The sequence below is a fragment of the Eleutherodactylus coqui genome, chromosome 4 (genome assembly GCF_035609145.1).
Source record: "Eleutherodactylus coqui strain aEleCoq1 chromosome 4, aEleCoq1.hap1, whole genome shotgun sequence".
Lineage (NCBI taxonomy): Eukaryota > Metazoa > Chordata > Amphibia > Anura > Eleutherodactylidae > Eleutherodactylus > Eleutherodactylus coqui.
The window spans coordinates 243,260,268-243,281,263 of NC_089840.1; the positions used below are offsets into that span (position 1 = coordinate 243,260,268).

Here is a 20,996-nt window from a genome sequence, read left to right on the forward strand (position 1 = left end):
GAAAGTGATGGGAACGACACAGCAACGGATAGGACAGGCGAGGGGCTACATGTTGGGCTGCATCTCAAGTTCACAGGTCCCACTATTAAGCCACAATAGCGGCAAAAGTGGGCCCCCCCCCCCTCCCAAAAACTTTTACTTCTGAAAAGCCCTCATTAGCATGGCATACCTTAGCTAAGCACCACACTACCTCCAACAAAGCACAATCACTGCCTGCATGACACTCCACTGCCACTTCTCCTGGGTTACATGCTGCCCAACCGCCCCCCCTCCCCCCCACAGCGCACACCAAAGTGTCCCTGCGCAGCCTTCAGCTGCCCTCATGCCTCACCACCCTCATGTCTATTTAGAAGTGCGTCTGCCATGAGGAGGAACCGCAGGCACACACTGCAGAGGGGTTGGCACGGCTAGGCAGCGACCCTCTTTAAAAGGGGCGGGGCGATAGCCCACAATGCTGTACAGAAGCAATGAGAAATAGAATCCTGTGCCACCGCCATCAGGAGCTGCACACGTGGGCATAGCAATGGGGAACCTATGTGTCACACACTATTCATTCTGTCAAGGTGTCTCTGCATGCCCCAGTCAGACCGGGCTTTTTAATTCATAGACACAGGCAGGTACAACTCCCTATTGTGAAGTCCCTGTCGACCGACAGCATGGGTGGCTTCCTGGAACCCACCGGCGGTACATAAAAATATCCCATTGCATTGCCCAACACAGCTGAGGTAGTAATGTCGTGCTTAATGCAGGTGGGCTTCGGCCCACACTGCATGCCCCAGTCAGACTGGGGTTCTTTACAAGTGGACACAGATGCATTTATAATTCCCTGTGGACCCACAGCAGGGGTGGGTGCCAGGAAGCCACCGGCGGTACATAGAAATATCCCATTGCATTGCCCAACACAGCTGAGGTAGTAATGTCGTGCTTAATGCAGGTGGGCTTCGGCCCACACTGCATGCCCCAGTCAGACTGGGGTTCTTTACAAGTGGACACAGATGCATTTATAATTCCCTGTGGACCCACAGCAGGGGTGGGTGCCAGGAAGCCACCGGCGGTACATAGAAATATCCCATTGCATTGCCCAACACAGCTGAGGTAGTAATGTCGTGCTTAATGCAGGTGGGCTTCGGCCCACACTGCATGCCCCAGTCAGACTGGGGTTCTTTTCAAGTGTACAGATGTAGTAAAAACTCTGTGTGCACCTACAGCATGGGTGGCTCCCTGGAACCCACCGGCGGTACATAGAAATATCCCATTGCATTGCCCAACACAGCTGAGGTAGTAATGTCGTGCTTAATGCAGGTGGGCTTCGGCCCACACTGCATGCCCCAGTCAGACTGGGGTTCTTTTCAAGTGTACAGATGTAGTAAAAACTCTGTGTGCACCTACAGCATGGGTGGCTCCCTGGAACCCACCGGCGGTACATAGAAATATCCCATTGCATTGCCCAACACAGCTGAGGTAGTAATGTCGTGCTTAATGCAGGTGGGCTTCGGCCCACACTGCATGCCCCAGTCAGACTGGGGTTCTTTTCAAGTGTACAGATGTAGTAAAAACTCCGTGTGCACCTACAGCATGGGTGGCTCCCTGGAACCTACCGGCGGTACATAGAAATATCCCATTGCATTGTCCAACACAGCTGAGGTAGTAATGTCGTGCTTAATGCAGGTGGGCTAAAAATGTATTTGATTACACTGTAGGCGAGGGCCCACAAAAATTGCTGTATCAACAGTACTAATGTACCTGAAAAAAATTGGCCATGGCCAACCAAGAGGGCAGGTGAAACCCATTAATCGCTTTGGTTAATGTGGCTTAAGTGGTAACTAGGCCTGGAGGCAGCCCAGTTTAACGAAAAATTGGTTCAAGTTAAAGTTCCAACGCTTTTCAGAGCATTGAAACATCTAAAAATTGTTTAGAAAAATTATGAGTGAGCCTTGTGGCCCTAAGAAAAATTGCCCGTTCAGCGTGATAACGTGAGGTTTCAGGAGGAGGAGCAGGAGGAGGAGGAGGAGGAGGAATATTAGACACAGATTGATGAAGCAGAAATGTCCCCGTTTTGGATGGTGAGAGAGAACGTAGCTTCCATCCGTGGGTGCAGCCTACGTATTGCTTACGTATCGCTGCTGTCCACTGGTGGAGAAGAGAAGTCTGGGGAAATCCAGGCTTTGTTCATCTTGATGAGTGTTAGCCTGTCGGCACTGTCGGTTGACAGGCGGGTACGCTTATCTGTGATGATTCCCCCAGCCGCACTAAACACCCTCTCCGACAAGACGCTAGCCGCAGGACAAGCAAGCACCTCCAGGGCATACAGCGCTAGTTCAGGCCACGTGTCCAGCTTCGACACCCAGTAGTTGTAGGGGGCAGAGGCGTCACCGAGGATGGTCGTGCGATCGGCTACGTACTCCCTCACCATCCTTTTACAGTGCTCCCGCCGACTCAGCCTTGACTGGGGAGCGGTGACACAGTCTTGCTAGGGAGCCATAAAGCTGGCCAGGCCCTTAAAGACTGTTGCACTGTCTGGGCTGTACATGCTGCTCGATCTACGCACCTCCCCTGCTACATGGCCCTCGGAACTGCGCCTTCTGCCACTAGCGCTGTCGGATGGGAATTTTACCATCAGCTTGTCCGCCAGGGTCCTGTGGTATAGCAACACTCTCGAACCCCTTTCCTCTTCGGGAATGAGACTGGGAAGGTTCTCCTTATAGCGTGGGTCGAGCAGTGTGTACACCCAGTAATCCGTAGTGGCCAGAATGCGTTGAATGCGAGGGTCACGAGAAAGGCATCCTAACATGAAGTCAGCCATGTGTGCCAGGGTACCTGTACGCAACACATGGCTGTCCGCACTAGGAAGATCACTTTCAGGATCCTCCTCCTCCTCCTCCTCCTCCTCAGGCCATACACGCTGAAATGATGACAGGCAACCAGCATGGGTACCATCAGCAGTGGGCCAAGCTGTCTCTTCCCCCTCCTCCTCATCCTCCTCATCCTCCTCCTCCTCCTCCTCCTGAACGCGCTGAGATATAGACAGGAGGGTGCTCTGACTATCCAGCGACATACTGTCTTTCCCCGGCTCTGTTTCCGAGCGCAAAGCGGCTGCCTTTATGCTTTGCAGGGAACTTCTCAAGATGCATAGCAGAGGAATGGTGACGCTAATGATTGCAGCATCGCCGCTCACCACCTGGGTAGACTGATCAAAGTTTCGAAGGACCTGGCAGATGTCTGCCAACCAGGCCCACTCTTCTGAAAATAATTGAGGAGGCTGACTCCCACTGCGCCGCCCATGTTGGAGTTGGTATTCCACTATAGCTCTACGCTGCTCATAGAGCCTAGCCAACATGTGGAGCGTAGAGTTCCACCGTGTGGGCACGTCGCACAGCAGTCGGTGCACTGGCAGATTAAAGCGATGTTGCAGGGTGCGCAGGGTGGCAGCGTCCGAGTGGGACTTGCGGAAATGTGCGCAGAGCCGGCGCAACTTTACGACCAGGTCTGACAAGCGTGGGTAGCTTTTCAGAAAGCGCTGAACCACCAAATTAAAGACGTGGGCCAGGCATGGCACGTGCGTGAGGCTGCCGAGCTGCAGAGCCGCCACCAGGTTACGCCCGTTGTCACACACGACCATGCCCGGTTGGAGGCTCAGCGGCGCAAGCCAACGGTCCGTCTGCTCTGTCAGACCCTGCAGCAGTTCGTGGGCCGTGTGCCTCCTATCTCCTAAGCTGAGTAGTTTTAGCACGGCCTGCTGACGCTTGCCCACCGCTGTGCTGCCACGCCGCGCGACACCGACTGCTGGCGACGTCCTGCTGCTGCTGACACATCTAGATTGCGAGACAGAGGTTGAGGAGGAGGAGGAGGAGGGTGCTTTAGTGGAAGAAGCATACACCGCCGCAGATACCACCACCGAGCTGGGGCCCGCAATTCTGGGGGTGGGTAGGACGTGAGCGGTCCCAGGCTCTGACTCTGTCCCAGCCTCCACTAAATTCACCCAATGTGCCGTCAGGGAGATGTAGTGGCCCTGCCCGCCTGTGCTTGTCCACGTGTCCGTAGTTAAGTGGACCTTGCCACTAACCGCATTGGTGAGGGCACGTACAATGTTGCGGGAGACGTGGTCATGCAGGGCTGGGACGGCACATCGGGAAAAGTAGTGGCGACTGGGAACTGAGTAGCGCGGGGCCGCCGCCGCCATCATAGCTTTGAAGGACTCCGTTTCCACAACCCTATACGGCAGCATCTCAAGGCTGATAAATTTGGCTATGTGGACGGTTAACGATTGAGCCTGCGGGTGCGTGGTGGCGTACTTGCTCTTGCGCTCCAACTCTTGCGCTAGCGACGGCTGGACTGTGCGGTGCGAGACATTGGTGGATGGGGCCGAGGACAGCGGAGGTGAGGCTGTGGGTGCAGGCCATGAGACGGTTGTGCCTGTGTCCTGAGAGGGAGGTTGGATCTCAGTGGCAGGTTGGGGCACAGGGGGAGAGGCAGCGGTGCAAACCGGAGGCGGTGAATGGCCTTCGTCCCACCTTGTGGGGTGCTTGGCCATCATATGTCTGCGCATACTGGTGGTGGTTGCACACCACTGTTCGTCGGTCGTCAGGCGTCTCTGTGAAAAACTGCCAGACCTTAGAGCACCTCGGCCTCTGCAGGGTGGCATGGCGCGAGGGTGTGCTTTGGGAAACACTTGGTGGATTATTCGGTCTGGCCCTGCCCTGCCTCTACCCCTGGCCACCGCACTGCCTCTTGCAACCTGCCCTGCTGATGCCCTTGCCTCCCCCTCTGAAGACCTGTCCTGAGTAGGCGTTGCACACCAGGTGGGGTCAGTCACCTCATCGTCCTGCTGCTCTTCCTCTGAATCCTCTGTGCGCTGCTCCCTTTGACTTACTGCCCTTACTACTACCTCACTGCAAGACAACTGTGTCTTATCGTCATCGTCCTCCTCACCCACAGAAAGTTCTTGAGACAGTTGGCGGAAGTCCCCAGCCTCTTCCCCCGGACCCCGGGAACTTTCGAATGGTTGGGCATCAGTGACGATAAACTCCTCTGGTGGGAGAGGAACCGCTGCTGCCCAATCTAAGCAGGGGCCCGAGAACAGTTCCTGGGAGTGTTCCCGCTCCTGAGCAGGTGTCATTGTAGTGGAGTGAGGAGGCTGGGAGGAAGGAGGAGCAGCAGACAGAGGATTCGGATTTGCAGCACTGGACGGCGCAGAACTGTGGGTGGATGATAGCTTGCTCGAAGCACTTTCTGCCATCCAGGACAGGACCTGCTCACACTGCTCATTTTCTAATAAAGGTCTCCCGCGTGGACCCATTAATTGGGCGATGAATGTGGGGACGCCAGAAACGTGCCTCTCTCCTAATCGCGCAGCAGTCGGCTGCGACACACATGGATCAGGAGCTCGGCCTGTGCCCACACCCTCACTTGGCCCTCCGCGTCCTCGGCCACGTCCACGTCCACGTCCTCTAGGCTTACCCCTACCCCTCAGCATGCTGTATTACCAGTGATTTGATTTCCCAGGCAGGAAATAAATTGGCGCAAGCCTGCAGGCCAAATATAATGTTTTCGCTTTTTTGCAAAGGGAAGACCCCACTGCGTGTATTCAATGAAAAACAAGAAGTTTAATATCTGTGGTGTGGCCCTCAAAAAGTGTCACACAACTATAGTGTAGCAGAGTTATTAACTCTAGCAGAGCAGGTATTTGCCAGTCAGGAAAGACAATGGCACTAGGCTGCAGTAAAGCGTAGCTGGTTGCGTCTGATTTTTGTACGTTGTACACGCAGCACACACGTACACGCAGACCTTAGGACTGACACAGGCAGGCCAAATATAATTTCTTTTCCTTTTTAGCTTAGGGAAGCACCCACTGCGTATATTCAATGAACAAGAAGTTTAATATCTGTGGTGTGGCCCTCAAAAAGTGTCACACAACTATAGTGTAGCAGAGTTATTAACTCTAGCAGAGCAGGTATTTGCCAGTCAGGAAAGACAATGGCGCTAGGCTGCAGTAAAGCGTAGCTGGTTGCGTCTGATTTTTGTACGTTGTACACGCAGCACACACGTACACGCAGACCTTAGGACTGACACAGGCAGGCCAAATATAATTTCTTTTCCTTTTTAGCTTAGGGAAGCACCCACTGCGTATATTCAATGAACAAGAAGTTTAATATCTGTGGTGTGGCCCTCAAAAAGTGTCACACAACTATAGTGTAGCAGAGTTATTAACTCTAGCAGAGCAGGTATTTGTCAGTCAGGAAAGACAATGGCGCTAGGCTGCAGTAAAGCGTAGCTGGTTGCGTCTGATTTTTGTACGTTGTAGACGCAGCACACACGTACACGGAGACCTTAGGACTGACACAGGCTGGCCAAATATAATTTTTTTCCTTTTTAGCAAAGGGAAGACCCCACTGCGTGTATTCAATGAATAATAAATGTCTTCTGGCCCTGCCTACACAATTCTATCCCTGTAGTATTAATGCCGGGTGCAATGGTCTGCACAGCCGGTTTTGAGAAAAAAAAAAAAATATGCAACACTGCTAACAGCAGCCTGGACAGTACTGCACACGGATAGAAGTGGCCCTAGAAAGGACCGTTGGGGTTCTTGAAGCCTACACTAACTCCTAACACTCTCCCTGCCTAACCCCCACTTCTGTCCCTATTGCAGGGCGCAATGCTCTGCAGATCCAATTTTGGACAAAAAAAAAAAAAATACTGTGCTAACACAGTACTGCACACTAGTAGATGTGGCCCTGAGAAGGGCCGTTGGGGTTCTTGAAGCCTACACTGACTCCTAACGCTCTCCCTACAGCAGCACCAGCAGCAGCACTTTCCCTCAGCTAAGTCACAAGGCATGTGTGGCGAGCCGCGGGAGGGGCCGATTTTTATACTCGGGTGACATCTGATCGCCCCAGCCACTCACAGCAGGGGGGTGGTATAGGGCTTGAACGTCACAGGGGGAAGTTGTAATGCCTTCCCTGTCTTTCAATTGGCCAGAAAAGCGCGCTAACGTCTCAGAGAGGAAACTGAAAGTAACCGGAACACCGCGTGGTGCTCGTTACGAGTAACGAGCATCCCGAACACCCTAATATTCGCACGAATATCAAGCTCGGACGAGTACGTTCGCTCATCTCTAAAAAATACCTCTACAGCGCCATCTATTGGATTACAGCATTCCTTCAATAAAAAGTCCACACTGATTGGGAATATTAAAGCCGGCCAGAAACCATGCATAGACAGTATGTTTTGGGGTCTTTGCCCCTTATCAGTATGCTGTAGGTCTCTAGTTTAGTTTTTGAGGGGCTTATGTTGTGGGTCAGAAGCGGTGTTGTGTCTCGTAAAGGAGAGCACCCAAAAAGTGTGTGGGGACACCTAGGGGGTGAGTGGATCAGGGTATGGTATAGTCTCTCCCCAAGGAGAGCATCCAGAAGTGATGTGGGGATACCTAAAAGCTAAGTAAGGAGACTTATAAGGCAATGCTCCTCTGGGAACACACCGAAACAGACTGTCTATGCATGGTTTCTGGCTTGGTTTAATATTCCCAATCCTTGTGGACTTTTTTATAAGGTCACTTTGAATTGAAGGAATGCTGCCATCCAATAGATGGCGCTGTAGAGGTATTTTTCTATCTTCTGATTTGCATATATTTCCCAGAGGAGCATTGCCTTATAAGGGGCGTGTCCACATGGAACTGATGGAAGAACATCCCTTGCAACATCCACCACCACCAGCCATATCAATTTCATCCACGTGCTGCGGATAAACCCTACGGTGTGAATTGGCATGTAGTTTAAACTCCATAGCCTATTGATTTATTCTGCTGATTCTCACTCCCTCTGCAATGCAAAGAGTGAAATATGCAGCAAATCCTTAGCCTTTCTGCACCAAAATCAGCAGCAAAAAACACACAATTTGATGTGTATTTTGCCGCTGCAGATTTTCTATGGAAAATCCATAGTGAATTCTTCATGTGTCACTAAATTGTAAAGGGAATATTATGCAAAGTATAAACACATCAGGGGGTAGAAATCTGTCCTGCTCGAATGATGGACCCCCAGACACACAAGACACAGCTCTGCGCCGTGCATCTGTTGTTCATCATGTGACCACTACAGATGTTTATTATCATGAAGTAAACAATGAAGGTTCCCATTGAATGACCATAAACAGAGGTTTAGAAGCCAGAATGAATTAATACAGATAGAATTATTGAAAGTAATGTACCCTTTTATTACACAAAGAATAACCTTTATTTGCTAAAATTGGAATAACCCTTTAAGGTGCGGGGGGGCTGTGTCTCATAACAATATAACAAAAATGGACTTCTTTTTCTTATTAGGCCCCAATAATAAAAGAAGATCGATCTGTATGGCATTTACATGTGTCTGCACACGGGGAACACGTCAATGTGGATGACAGCGAGAAGTTTGTTATCTTCAAAAAAAATGAAATGTGCATCATTAGGACTGATAAGTCCACTTACAAGCCAGGAGACACAGGTAAGGTTATTTGCTGAGGAGGATATCAAGTTTACAACATGCTTACAACTGAACAAGCCTGTACTTATGTTTATTTACAAAGCAGGTATGTTGCAAAAATTTCTGCATTATTTTGTGACAAGCATATGAATTTCTGAAAGATACATTCAGATGAATGGGACAGTCACAGAATCATTCTTGAACTCAACCTCCACAGGAGTCCCAGCAAGAACAGTTGTGCCAATAGGATTGTAGCCTAGACGGGCGACAAAGTCGTGCGATTTTGTTGCATTGCCACAATGCTACAAATCGCATGTATGAGAAGCTCATGCTTTCCTATGGGTTACTTCACACATGCGATATTATGTAGCATGTGACAATCAGACACAAACACCTCGCGGGTCCCGCTATATGCACGTGACTCGTGAGGTTTTGTAGTCCATGTTTCCCTATGGAGCCTTCCTCCCTGTTGCATTGCATCGCACAAAAACACGATTTTCGTGCAATGCAACTTTGACAGTAGGAAATCCTACTGTCAAAGCCCTACTCTAAACCCTGGCTGCAGGAAAAAAATAAAAAACACACATACATCACCTCTCCCGCTTCTCCCCGGGTCCCCGGCAGTGATCTTCTTCTCTTCTGGCCGGGGATTCAAAAATCCTCACCATCTGAAAGCGCTGACTGTGATTGGCTGATGCTTAGCCAGTCACAGCCAGCGGTTGATGAATGGCAGTGATTGAACCAATCACAGCCATTCAGCGGGTGCTGGCTGTGATTGGCTGACGCTTAGCCATCAGGATCTAAAAGCACTTAAAATTAATTAAAAACAAGCACCTAGATGGTTGACAGGGTTTGATACAAGATGTAAAGGTACTGAAGAAGGTATAATAAGTTCATAACCCCAATAAAAAAGTATCACCTTCAGTTTATAGTCCACCAATGGGTAAAAGAAAGTAAAGATGAATTAAGATCAACAAGACACTGTATACTGTGAGACAATGCTTACAAATCCCAGAGTTAGGTCAATAGAAATAACACTAACCCGATTGTAGCAAATTGAAGCCGAGTCCTTGTGCCACCAGCTTGACGTTGACATGCGTTTCTCCCTCATTATTTTCAATATACTTCATCCTTTCTTTCCATGAGAGATTAGATGCTTCTGAAGGGGGGTTGGAAGTGATTTATCTCCCTTCTGTGCATATCGGCCATTCCTTTAAGAGGAGCAGCTCTTCCCTCCCAGCTAATGTCACCTCTACTTGCTTTGTAAATTTCAGTGGTCATCTCAAAGAGGTTTTTACTGTATCACCATTACAAGACTACCCTCACAGTTTAGACAAAAGTATGAATAAAATCAATAAACTTTAATAGATATATTTAAAATCAATTAACACAAATAGGGCACTACACAAAAATCCTCTATATCTCAAGAGGTGTACAGGTCTCACTCAAACGGAGACTATCACCACTTTTTAATTGTTATTATATGTACCAAGGGTCCCTAATATGGGTACAATCCTGTAGAGTGGTGAAACAACAAAACGCAGAAACTAATAAGTGGAAAAATTCCTTTCTTGATTAACTTTCCTCGTCCCTATATCTTTCTTCTAAATGCATTCGTATAGTATTTTATCAGGGTTGATTAGATATCATCATCACCCCGATATTTTCATTGATGCGTGTTTTGGAAAAATATAGTGTGGGAATATACTTGTCTCTCCTCTATTTTGGGAATGCAGAGTTCCCTAGGTGACAGTATTATAAGCACAGGTAGTATGTGATGTTGAACAATCTCCAGTTGTCTCAGTACTGTCACCTTATATGTTCATATAAATGTTCTCGTAATATAAGAGAGAAAGGTACAGAGCACCCTCTTTTAGAGGTTACTCATAAGGCGACCACTATATATTTTCTGATCGGCAGTTCAAAATCAGATGTCAGTTAGTAGTACTGTGCATACTCTCAATCTCGACGCGTTTCCCCGTTCATGGAACGGATCATCAGGAGATCTCGTTGGTTAGTACCATCCATGTATCATCGTAACTGTTCCAGCGTTTTGGAGGACAGTGATATATATAATGTATCTCTCTCCTATTACCTTTCTGTTTATAGGGGCAGAAAGACTCACTAGCAAGTGTCGTCAGTATGTTGTTTTAACTGTTTAGACCAATGAACACTTAATATATGAATGATATATTTACTTATCAGGGTATTCTCGGTGAGTCAAGAGAGCATTTTATCCAGTGCACTGTGCTAGAAGTTTGTACGTTGTGCACATAAAATTATTTTCACTCTCTTTGTTTTGACTCACAGGTTGCTATGATACCCAGTAAACTAATTTTTCATATATTAAGCCATAATAAGCATATTGCTCTTCTTAAAGTTATTTGCACTCAATTAGCAGGGGTAGTAAAACCCTGCGATAGATGCAATTGTTGAACCATAGAGGGAGTATGACCTATATCTCATTGCCATCTCCTAAATAGGTCAACCGCATCAATTTAACTGTGAGACTGCAAAGTGTATCTGAGATAGCCCTGACCTACCACCAAGGCCAGAGGCGCTACCTCTCTGATCCTAAACATATGGACACTCCTATAACATAGCAGAAAAAGACCAAATAATCTCTAGCAAAATTGCACTTCTATTTAGAACGCTAGCTTAACTATGTCAGTTTCTGACACTGTTTGCTTTCTAGCATACTGTGATTTCTGCATACACTTTGCAGTCTCACAGTTAAATTGATGCGGTTGACCTATTTAGGAGATGGCAATGAGATATAGGTCATACTCCCTCTATGGTTCAACAATTGCATCTATCGCAGGGTTTTACTACCCCTGCTAATTGAGTGCAAATAACTTTAAGAAGAGCAATATGCTTATTATGGCTTAATATATGAAAAATTAGTTTACTGGGTATCATAGCAACCTGTGAGTCAAAACAAAGAGAGTGAAAATAATTTTATGTGCACAACGTACAAACTTCTAGCACAGTGCACTGGATAAAATGCTCTCTTGACTCACCGAGAATACCCTGATAAGTAAATATATCATTCATATATTAAGTGTTCATTGGTCTAAACAGTTAAAACAACATACTGACGACACTTGCTAGTGAGTCTTTCTGCCCCTATAAACAGAAAGGTAATAGGAGAGAGATACATTATATATATCACTGTCCTCCAAAACGCTGGAACAGTTACGATGATACATGGATGGTACTAACCAACGAGATCTCCTGATGATCCGTTCCATGAACGGGGAAACGCGTCGAGATTGAGAGTATGCACAGTACTACTAACTGACATCTGATTTTGAACTGCCGATCAGAAAATATATAGTGGTCGCCTTATGAGTAACCTCTAAAAGAGGGTGCTCTGTACCTTTCTCTCTTATATTACGAGAACATTTATATGAACATATAAGGTGACAGTACTGAGACAACTGGAGATTGTTCAACATCACATACTACCTGTGCTTATAATACTGTCACCTAGGGAACTCTGCATTCCCAAAATAGAGGAGAGACAAGTATATTCCCACACTATATTTTTCCAAAACACGCATCAATGAAAATATCGGGGTGATGATGATATCTAATCAACCCTGATAAAATACTATACGAATGCATTTAGAAGAAAGATATAGGGACGAGGAAAGTTAATCAAGAAAGGAATTTTTCCACTTATTAGTTTCTGCGTTTTGTTGTTTCACCACTCTACCAGGATTGTACCCATATTAGGGACCCTTGGTACATATAATAACAATTAAAAAGTGGTGATAGTCTCCGTTTGAGTGAGACCTGTACACCTCTTGAGATATAGAGGATTTTTGTGTAGTGCCCTATTTGTGTTAATTGATTTTAAATATATCTATTAAAGTTTATTGATTTTATTCATACTTTTGTCTAAACTGTGAAGGGCGTTCTAGTTCAATATTAGACAATTCTGCCCCTGTGATTTACCATTACAAGACTAGTCTTATGAGTGAAATAATAATTGCTGTTTCCCTTACATTCTTTTATTCTAGTGGAATTTCAGTTGGTGACTGTGAATGCGGATTTACATACTATAAATCAAAAGGTGAGAATGATTGGGAAGGGACTTGTAAAAGTGACTGGGAGCCAGAATCTTCTCCAGAGGAAAAATATTACTGTTATGGGATTTTTGCCTTTCATCAGTGTTCAGTAAATTGTTGGCTTGGTGAGGATCGCAGAGTTTCTCCCATTGTTTTCAGCCTAGGGCTTTTTACCAACTAGCGTTTTTTTAACACTGTGATATCACTCAGTTTTTTTCAATGGGACTTTCTGATGTTAAAATCTCATCGCACAAAAATCGTAAGTTTGTGCTTTTGCGATTTTCGTGCAATGCGATTTTAACATTAGAAAGTCCCATTGAAAAAAACGCAGCAAAATCGCAGCGTTAAAAAAACGCTAGTGGGTAAAAGCCCTAAGGCTGCTTTTACATAGGCGATAAAAATCACACGAATATGAACCCATTTCTTTTAAATGCGGTCATACACATGAGTGATGTTTTCCTGCATGGCATCGCGATGCAGGAAACAAATTGCGGCATGTTCTATCTGCGTGCTCTTGCATTTCAGCACCCATGGCTTTCAATGGGGCTGGCGACAGCATCACACCATATGCTAGGTGCACACAATGCAAGGGCTCCCATTAAAAACAATAGTAGAAACTCTGTGATCCTCAACCGCAGTAGAGGATCCGTACATTACCAAAGTGATGTAAGACTGTTCTGACATGAAAACGCCTTGCACTCACAGGGAATTCACATGGTGGGGAGCACAATATGGGGCCCCATATTGCACTTGCCTGTGTGAACTTAGCCTTAGCCGTATACAGACTCAAGATTTTTTTCAGTACTTAAAAGAAAAAAAAAGGTCCGCTTTTTTGCGCGCAATTTTCATGCAATTTTCACACGTGTTTTGCATATGATTTTTATGTGCGTGAAAAAAAAACTGCTCTACTACCTGTAATTATATTCTTAGTGATATTAGTAGCAGGGGAGCTTTCTGTATAGTAACATCACCTTCAGCGATACTTCACATAATAAAACTTGTAAATGTAATTACGGTACAAATTACCCTTATAGGCACATTTAAACGCAACACAGCAAAAGTGATTGTCCAATAGAATAATGATTGATTCTGATTGGTTGCAATGTGGAGCTCCATCACTTTTTTCCTTTTTGCTAGGTCTGATAAATCTCAACCATTATGTGCTACTTTTAAACCCTGTGTGCAGTTTGTAACCATGTTTTATCTCTCCAATGCACTTAGAACAAGACGTTATACAACTTTACAAACAATATTTATTACAATGCTGTGTATACAGCTTCTATGCAGGCTTATTATGTACTTCCATTGTTACAAACCCTGTGTAGTAGGATTCTACAGTAATGTATTAATGCCCCCTCTCCTACTGTCTGTAGAGTCAAGGGGATTAGACAGACATGGCTGCTTTCTTCCAAAAACAGCACCACATCCATCCAGAGGTCATGTCCATGGATCTGAGTTACAATATTAGACTCAATAGATGGACAGGTGTGGTGTGGTTTTTTGGAAGAAAGCAGCTGTAATTTTCTTACCCGGGATAATCCCTTTAACAAGAAGAGGGATAGAGTTACACCTGACTACATGTCCAACTACACGGGGGTTGTTTGTAGCTTTAGTATAAATTATATTATACTGACTAGACATGACCAGTTAAAATTTGTTCATATTTAATATTTGATCTATTTGTATCTTACATGTAACATTATCATTTTCTCTTTTTCAGCATCCTTTGCTTGAAATACAAGTAAGTTTCACAAGTCCTGTATACTCTTAGAACGGAGTATGTCATAGTAGAGATTGATGCATTTACTTTCAAATATGTATGGATTAATGGTAATAACATTTTCATACAAGCGTATTTGTAAACGTGCATAATATCTATCCACAATATGTCTGTAGTATGGTACGTTCACACGCTGCTGAGTTGTTGTTTTTGCTTTTTTTTTGCTTTTTCAGAGCCTCCATTTTAAATGTGGCTTTTGCTGCAGAAATGCAACAGATTTTACCCTTTTCATTTATGGCAAATCTTTAATTTAAAAGGCATTTGCAACATGTCCTAAATCCTACACTGATTGTTTCCTGCTATATATCAATGGTGTTTTTGAAAATAAATGCATTCACTAATGGAGGAAGGCAATAAAATCTCCTCCAGGATCCAGACAGAATACTAGCCACTTAAAGAAAAAAAACTCTAAATCTTAGTGTAACTGTCTGGTTCTCTGGTGGCAAAGTCTCAATCATAGTGTAATATAGTGTAAAAAATATGTCAACGTTTGTAGAATGGCCATATAGAGCCAAACATCAAAATAATCAGGAATTCAGAAAGTCCTAAACTGTGGGCTTTAGACAGGGCTGTTTTTTGGTTAGCTGGTGCCATGTGGAGAAATTATTTACAATACATTTGGAAAGTCTTAAGACCCTTTCAGTTTTTTATATTTTCTTAGATTGTGGCCTTGGGCAAATAAAAAAAAAACAAACATTCAGTTCTTCCCTATGAGTGCTCAGTCACACGGGCATCGTGTTTCTGCAGGGTAAGACGGTCGTATCACGTGCGGACGACTCTCTGCATGACCTGCTCCATTGCTGGCCATGTGTTGTTTCTTCTGGCCGGTGCGAAGAGTCGTCCGCACCTGCAGTGCAGCCGTCTTATGCGGCAGAAACACAAGCGGATCGGCGCCCGTTTGACTGAGCCCTCATTCTGTATAAATCACAGGGGAAATAGTCTAATAGTAATCAATTAGCCCTTCACAGTCTAGACTATTCTAAAAATAATATTTATTGATAAAATATTAAAAACATTGTGCTACATGGTTTTAATATATTATCAATAAATATTTTTAGAATAGTCTTCCCTATTATTCTGCACTCATGCCTCATAATGAAAACAGAATATTAGTGTTTCATTTATGAGAAAACTGACAAACATTTCTAACATTTTGCATTGTCATAAGTTTTCACACCCTTTGGTGTAACACTTGAAAATTAGCTCTGGGGTTCTCCGATTGATCTTGATAATCTGTGAGATGTTTCTACACCTCTTTGGAGTCATCTGTGGTAAATCCGGTTGATTAGACATAATTTTAAAAAGACATATCCCTGTCTTTATAAGATCTCACAGCTCACAATGCATATCAGAGCCAAAACCAAAAGAACTGCCGTTAAAGCTCAGAAACAGAATTGTGTGAAGGCACAGATCTGGAGAAGACTAGAAAAACTTTCTGAGGCGCTGAAAGTTCCCAAGTGCCCAGCAGCCTCCATAATTTTTAAATGGACAAAGTCTAGAACAACCAGGATTTTTCCTAAAGCTGGCCATCCTACCAAACTAAGTAATTGGGGGAGAAGGGCCTTGGTAAGAGAGTTGACTAAGAACCCAATGGTCACTCTGGCTGAGTTTCAAAGATCCTATATGCAGATGGGAGAAACTTCCAGAAACTCAACCATCACTGCAGTTTTCCACCAACCTGGGCTTTATGGCAGAGTGGCCAGAAAGAAGCCCTTTCCTCGGTAAAAAAAAAACATATAACGCCTGACTGAAATTTACCAAAAAGCAACTAAAGGACTCTCAGACTGTGAGAAACAAGATTCTGTAGTCTGATGAAGCCAAGATTGAACTTTTTGGCCTCAATTCTAAGTGCTATATCTGGAGGTAACCTGGCACTGCTCATCACCTGCCCAATACCATCCCTACAGTGAAGCATGGTGTTTTTCAATGGCTGGGACAGGGATACTGATCAGGGTTGATGGAAATTTGAATGGAGGAAAAGTACAGAGATATTCCTAATGAAAATCTGATCCAGAGCGCAAGGGACCCCAGACAGGGAATAAGGTTCCCCTTCTAACAAGACAATGACCCTATGCATACAGCCAAGACAACACAGGATTGACTTAGGGACAACTCTGTGAATGTCCTTGAGTAGCCCAGAAAGAAACCTGACTTGTGCCCAATTGAGCATCTCTGGAGAGACCTGAAAATGGCATCCATATACTGCCCCCATCCGACCTAACAGAGCTAGAGAGGATCAGTAGAGAAGATCCAGGTGTACAAACCTTGTGGCATCACACCCAAGAAGACTGGAGTTTGGAATCGCTGCCAAAGGGGCTTCAACTAAGAACTGAGTACAGGGTGTGAATACTTTTGCTAATGCAAAATGTTAGAAATCTTTGGACATTTTTTTAAGAATGAAAAACTAACATTTTGTCTCACTTTGTCATTATGGGGTATTGTTTGCAGAATGATGGGGAAAACTTGATTTTTTTATTTTTATAAATTTGCAAAAGGCCACAAGATAACAAAATGTAAAAAAAGTGAGAGGGTCTGAAGATTTTCTTAATGCATTGTACTTTAATAGACATTAGGAAGCTTCTAGCTGCTTTTATGGTGGCAGCGGGTTCCCTTATCTATGGGGCCGCAATGCTGCTGGACTGGTTGCAGTTATGTTAGAACCGCTTCTAAGACAGAAACATGATTGTGAGAAAGAGGAGAAGAAAATCCTTGATCTCCAGGGACACACTGAAACATTCTGTATATTGTTCATTGCAGTATGAGACAGAATATAATGAAAAGAGTTCTCTGGTCTGCTGGGGTCGTCTTGAGGGCCAGTCTAACCCTAAATTAGACTTTATGCCATAAGAAATCCCATTATTTCTCTCTCCTCCTTCAGGATCCAAATAACCAGCGCATAGCACAGTGGCTGGATGTATCTACAACGCAAGGATTTGCTGAGTTCAGCTTCCCACTGGCCCATGAATTAGCTCATGGGGAGTACAAAATTAACATACCTGATGGCTGTATGAAATCCTTTAAAGTTGATGAATACGGTAAGCTGACATAAAAATAATTCAATGATCATGTAGCCTACTCTGCAGAGTTGCCAACCAGAATATTCTGTTTTCCTGGACACCTTATCAAAAATCACGGACAGCCAACATTTTTTACAGATCCACTGAAAAGCCATACTAAATGACAATGATAAGTAATTCATGTCAGATACTGATATGAACTTTTTGCAAGTAATTACCGTGAACTGTAAAAAGATGATAATTACAGTCATAATCTGCTTGAGTATCACCAGCCTCAAAAAGATTCACAGACACATCAAATATTTTCACGGATGCTTGAAAAAAAAACTTTCTGTTTTTACTGACTGTGCAGGAATTTCTGGACAGTTGGCAACCCTGCCTATTCTATACATCCATGTAATTCATATAAATACCTGAATATCAGAAAATTCCATAACTAAATAATTTAAAAAAAATTAAAACCAAGAAGCGAACAACCCCTTCTAACATTCCTAAACAAAAAAATAGCATAATCTCAAAAATGCATTAAACAAATTCAATACAAAATATAAACACATTTGGTGTTCCCATAACTGTAACACCCAGTACAATAAAGTTATTTGTAGTGATTGGAAAATGGCTTTAAAATAGCCTCTCTTTTTATTATGTATTTTCACCATAACATAATTTTAACCTTTTCCTGACGTAGGCTGTACATGTACCTCATACGTTCGGTGTGATTGTATGGAGTGAGCTCGGGAGCCGAGTCTGCTCCTGACACAGCGGGTGTCAGCTGTTGTTGATAGCTGACAGTCGCCCACAACTGTTTTCACTATGTTTTCAGCCCTATTATCCGCTGTTGTACATGTCCTAGTTAGTATTACTTACATATTGCCTTGAATAAAAGTGCAATAAATGGACAATTAGCAGAAGATTGACAGAATTTTCAATAATTGACATTTCTATTCTCTCTAGTCCCGCAAAGGTTCGAGCTTAATATCAAAGTCCCATCTGATGTAGACCTAACAGATAAGTCCTTTCACCTGGATGCTTGTGGCAGGTAAGAAGACCAACAGTGTTACTGACTCCCAAACTCCATATGTAGCAATAGTATCCACCAATGTACCCAACAGTACCAGCAATCAGTGTTCTGGATCCAAATTTCTCCAGCAGGATCTGGGGTATTCTGTAGCTTCCTAATTGTAAAGCATGGTGTGTGCACACATATGGAGATCACACTGAGACACGTTCAGCAAGAAATCTAAGCAGCTCTCTGGGCGTTACAATGCCAGAGACTTATTTTATTAAAACACATAATACCTGCCCTTTATGGGTGTATAACATATGACATACATGGTTCAAGCATGATTATAGGTTTAAGCTAAGTGAGTCTTCTCCCCTCCTCCTCCTTCCCCTCCCAGCGTTTTCTTTGTCTCACCATGTGCTCTAAGCACAGGATTCTCCTTTGCTTCAGAAGTTGAGAAGGGGGAGGGTAGGAGTCATGCAGCCAATCTGTAATTTCCAGTTAGCTGAATGCCTATGTAATTTGACCGTAGACAGACTACTTCCTCATCATCCTACTGAACTCATATTGAGCTGATAATGTAACACACATCCCTTATCACGCCATTGTCCAGCAATTATCATGATAAAAGATGCTGCTACTAGTCTCTGCAATGTCAAATCACTATAGCCGTGTAATACATATAGTTTATACAAATCAATAGACATTTTACACTGATTGATAATCATTTTCTACCACATCAGAACATACATGCAGTCAGACAGAATGGAGATGCTATTTTCAGGTAGCAGGTGATCGATTTCGCCAGTTCTGATCTCATAACATTTCTATGACACAACACAAAGTAACCTCTGGGTCATGGTGGGCTCTGTGGAGAAAAATAAATAAAAATAAATCTTGGTATTTGTATAGCGCCAACTTGTTACGTGGCGCTTTCAGGTAATTATTACTTAATTACCCCCCACCAAGCTGGGTTCTCATTTTACCGACCTCGGAAGGATGGAAGGCTGAGTCAACCTTGAGCCGGCTACCTGACGCATGTGGGGATCAAACTTGCAACCTCCAGGTCGTAGGCGAGAGCTTACACTCTGCGCCAGACGAGGCTCTCTGGAGAAAAAGAGGGTCACCAGCGAATGGACTTTATATGCATTACTTCATACTAGGAATACATCTGGTTCCTTCCTGTAGCACATATGATCAACAAATGGTGTATATACTGTATCTAATATATAATCTGTACTCTTTATGGGTGACATACAGTATCATCTTAAACAGAAAATATCAACTTACGGTTTCCAAAACACAGAGTAAATGGTAACTTATGCAATTGTCTTTTTAGACATTAACATTTTATTGACTATCTACCAGTCTTGGTATCGTAGATTTCAAATTCAGTCTGAAGCAGTTTCTCCTCAAGTTATGGGTAACCTAATGTCCAGTAAAAGTTTTTTGTTCATTTTCATGACCCAGAAACTTTATGCTGAGTAGTTCTCTATAACCTCATGGTTCCTTGCTATACTGTATATGACTGTCCATTGGGGATAAAAAAAAGAACATTAGCAACTTCTGCTATTTTGATACCACTACAGAAATTCTTGAAGGAAGAGATCAGTATTAAGGCCCATTTACACGCAAAGATAATCTTTTAAATGATTGAAAGATTAAAAGTTTTAGCGACCTTTTTGCATAATGTGTTTATGGACACTAATTGCCATTAACACTTTATCATCTTCATCTGCATGTAAATGAGCCTCCAGGAGCTGTTTGCAGAGCCCAGCTTGTGATTAGTCACACAACTCAGCTATGCGAGCAGCTGCATTGTTCTCATTGGGGGCTGCTGGCAATTAACAATGTTATGCGCTGGCTCCCCGCGGAGAACACAGCCTGCGGTCTACTGGAGATAAATACAAACTGCTTTATCTCCAATAGCTTAATGATGGATTTTAAGTTCACTTTAAAATCATTGTTCAAACGAAAAATGCACGATGCCCACGTTTACATGTAACGATTATTGCTCAAATTCGGTCGTTTGAACAAATTTTGAGTGGTAATCATTACGTGTAAATGGGCCTTTAGAAATAGGTGGCAAACATGCAGTTACTTTTACTGCAATGCATTTAACTTAAGAACAGTTTGTTTTACTTGCCAGGTGTTACAATTTGCACACAAAGCTAAATATACTTTCAGTTATTCCTCTGTCTCGGTTCTGTCAACTCTATTTCCTTTTGTAGGTAAACCTCTCTGTCACTTCCTTATTGTGTGGCACTGCTTGATCACCACCTCTCAGTACTCTGTAAAGCTTCTTTCTCTCAGTTGATCAGTCATTCAATTACTACATACTTTGCTCCAGACCCAGGTTTCTTTATCTCCACATCCAGACCAGAAATCATGCCACCAGCATAGCTCACTAAAGCAAATATCTACCAGAGGGTGCTGAATCTCATGAATTTACACAAAACTGACACTAGAGGGCAGCAGCTGTATAGATGCATTTCTTTGACTCAAACACAGCAGAGATTAACCCTTTGCAATCCAATTTTGGATTCAGGGTTTCCTAGGGGGCTTTCTCTTTCTGCCATTATGCAATGGTGCCATCTGCTGGCTAGAGCCAGTACTGCGGTATGGGACATGCTGGAGAGGCCCCCGACAACAGAGCAGCCAGTAATC

The 20,996-nt window shown here is 44.0% G+C and overlaps 1 protein-coding gene across 1 annotated transcript in view; it reads left to right on the forward strand.

Moving 5' to 3' along the window:
- Positions 1-20,996, forward strand: part of LOC136626158 (alpha-2-macroglobulin-like) — a 118,943-nt gene that overhangs the window by 17,146 nt on the left and 80,801 nt on the right. The window contains exons 3-7 of the mRNA XM_066600965.1: positions 8,318-8,477; positions 12,482-12,534; positions 14,250-14,270; positions 17,188-17,344; positions 18,281-18,365. Coding sequence (XP_066457062.1) covers positions 8,318-8,477; positions 12,482-12,534; positions 14,250-14,270; positions 17,188-17,344; positions 18,281-18,365 — 476 coding nt within the window. The remainder of the gene's footprint in view (positions 1-8,317; positions 8,478-12,481; positions 12,535-14,249; positions 14,271-17,187; positions 17,345-18,280; positions 18,366-20,996) is intronic.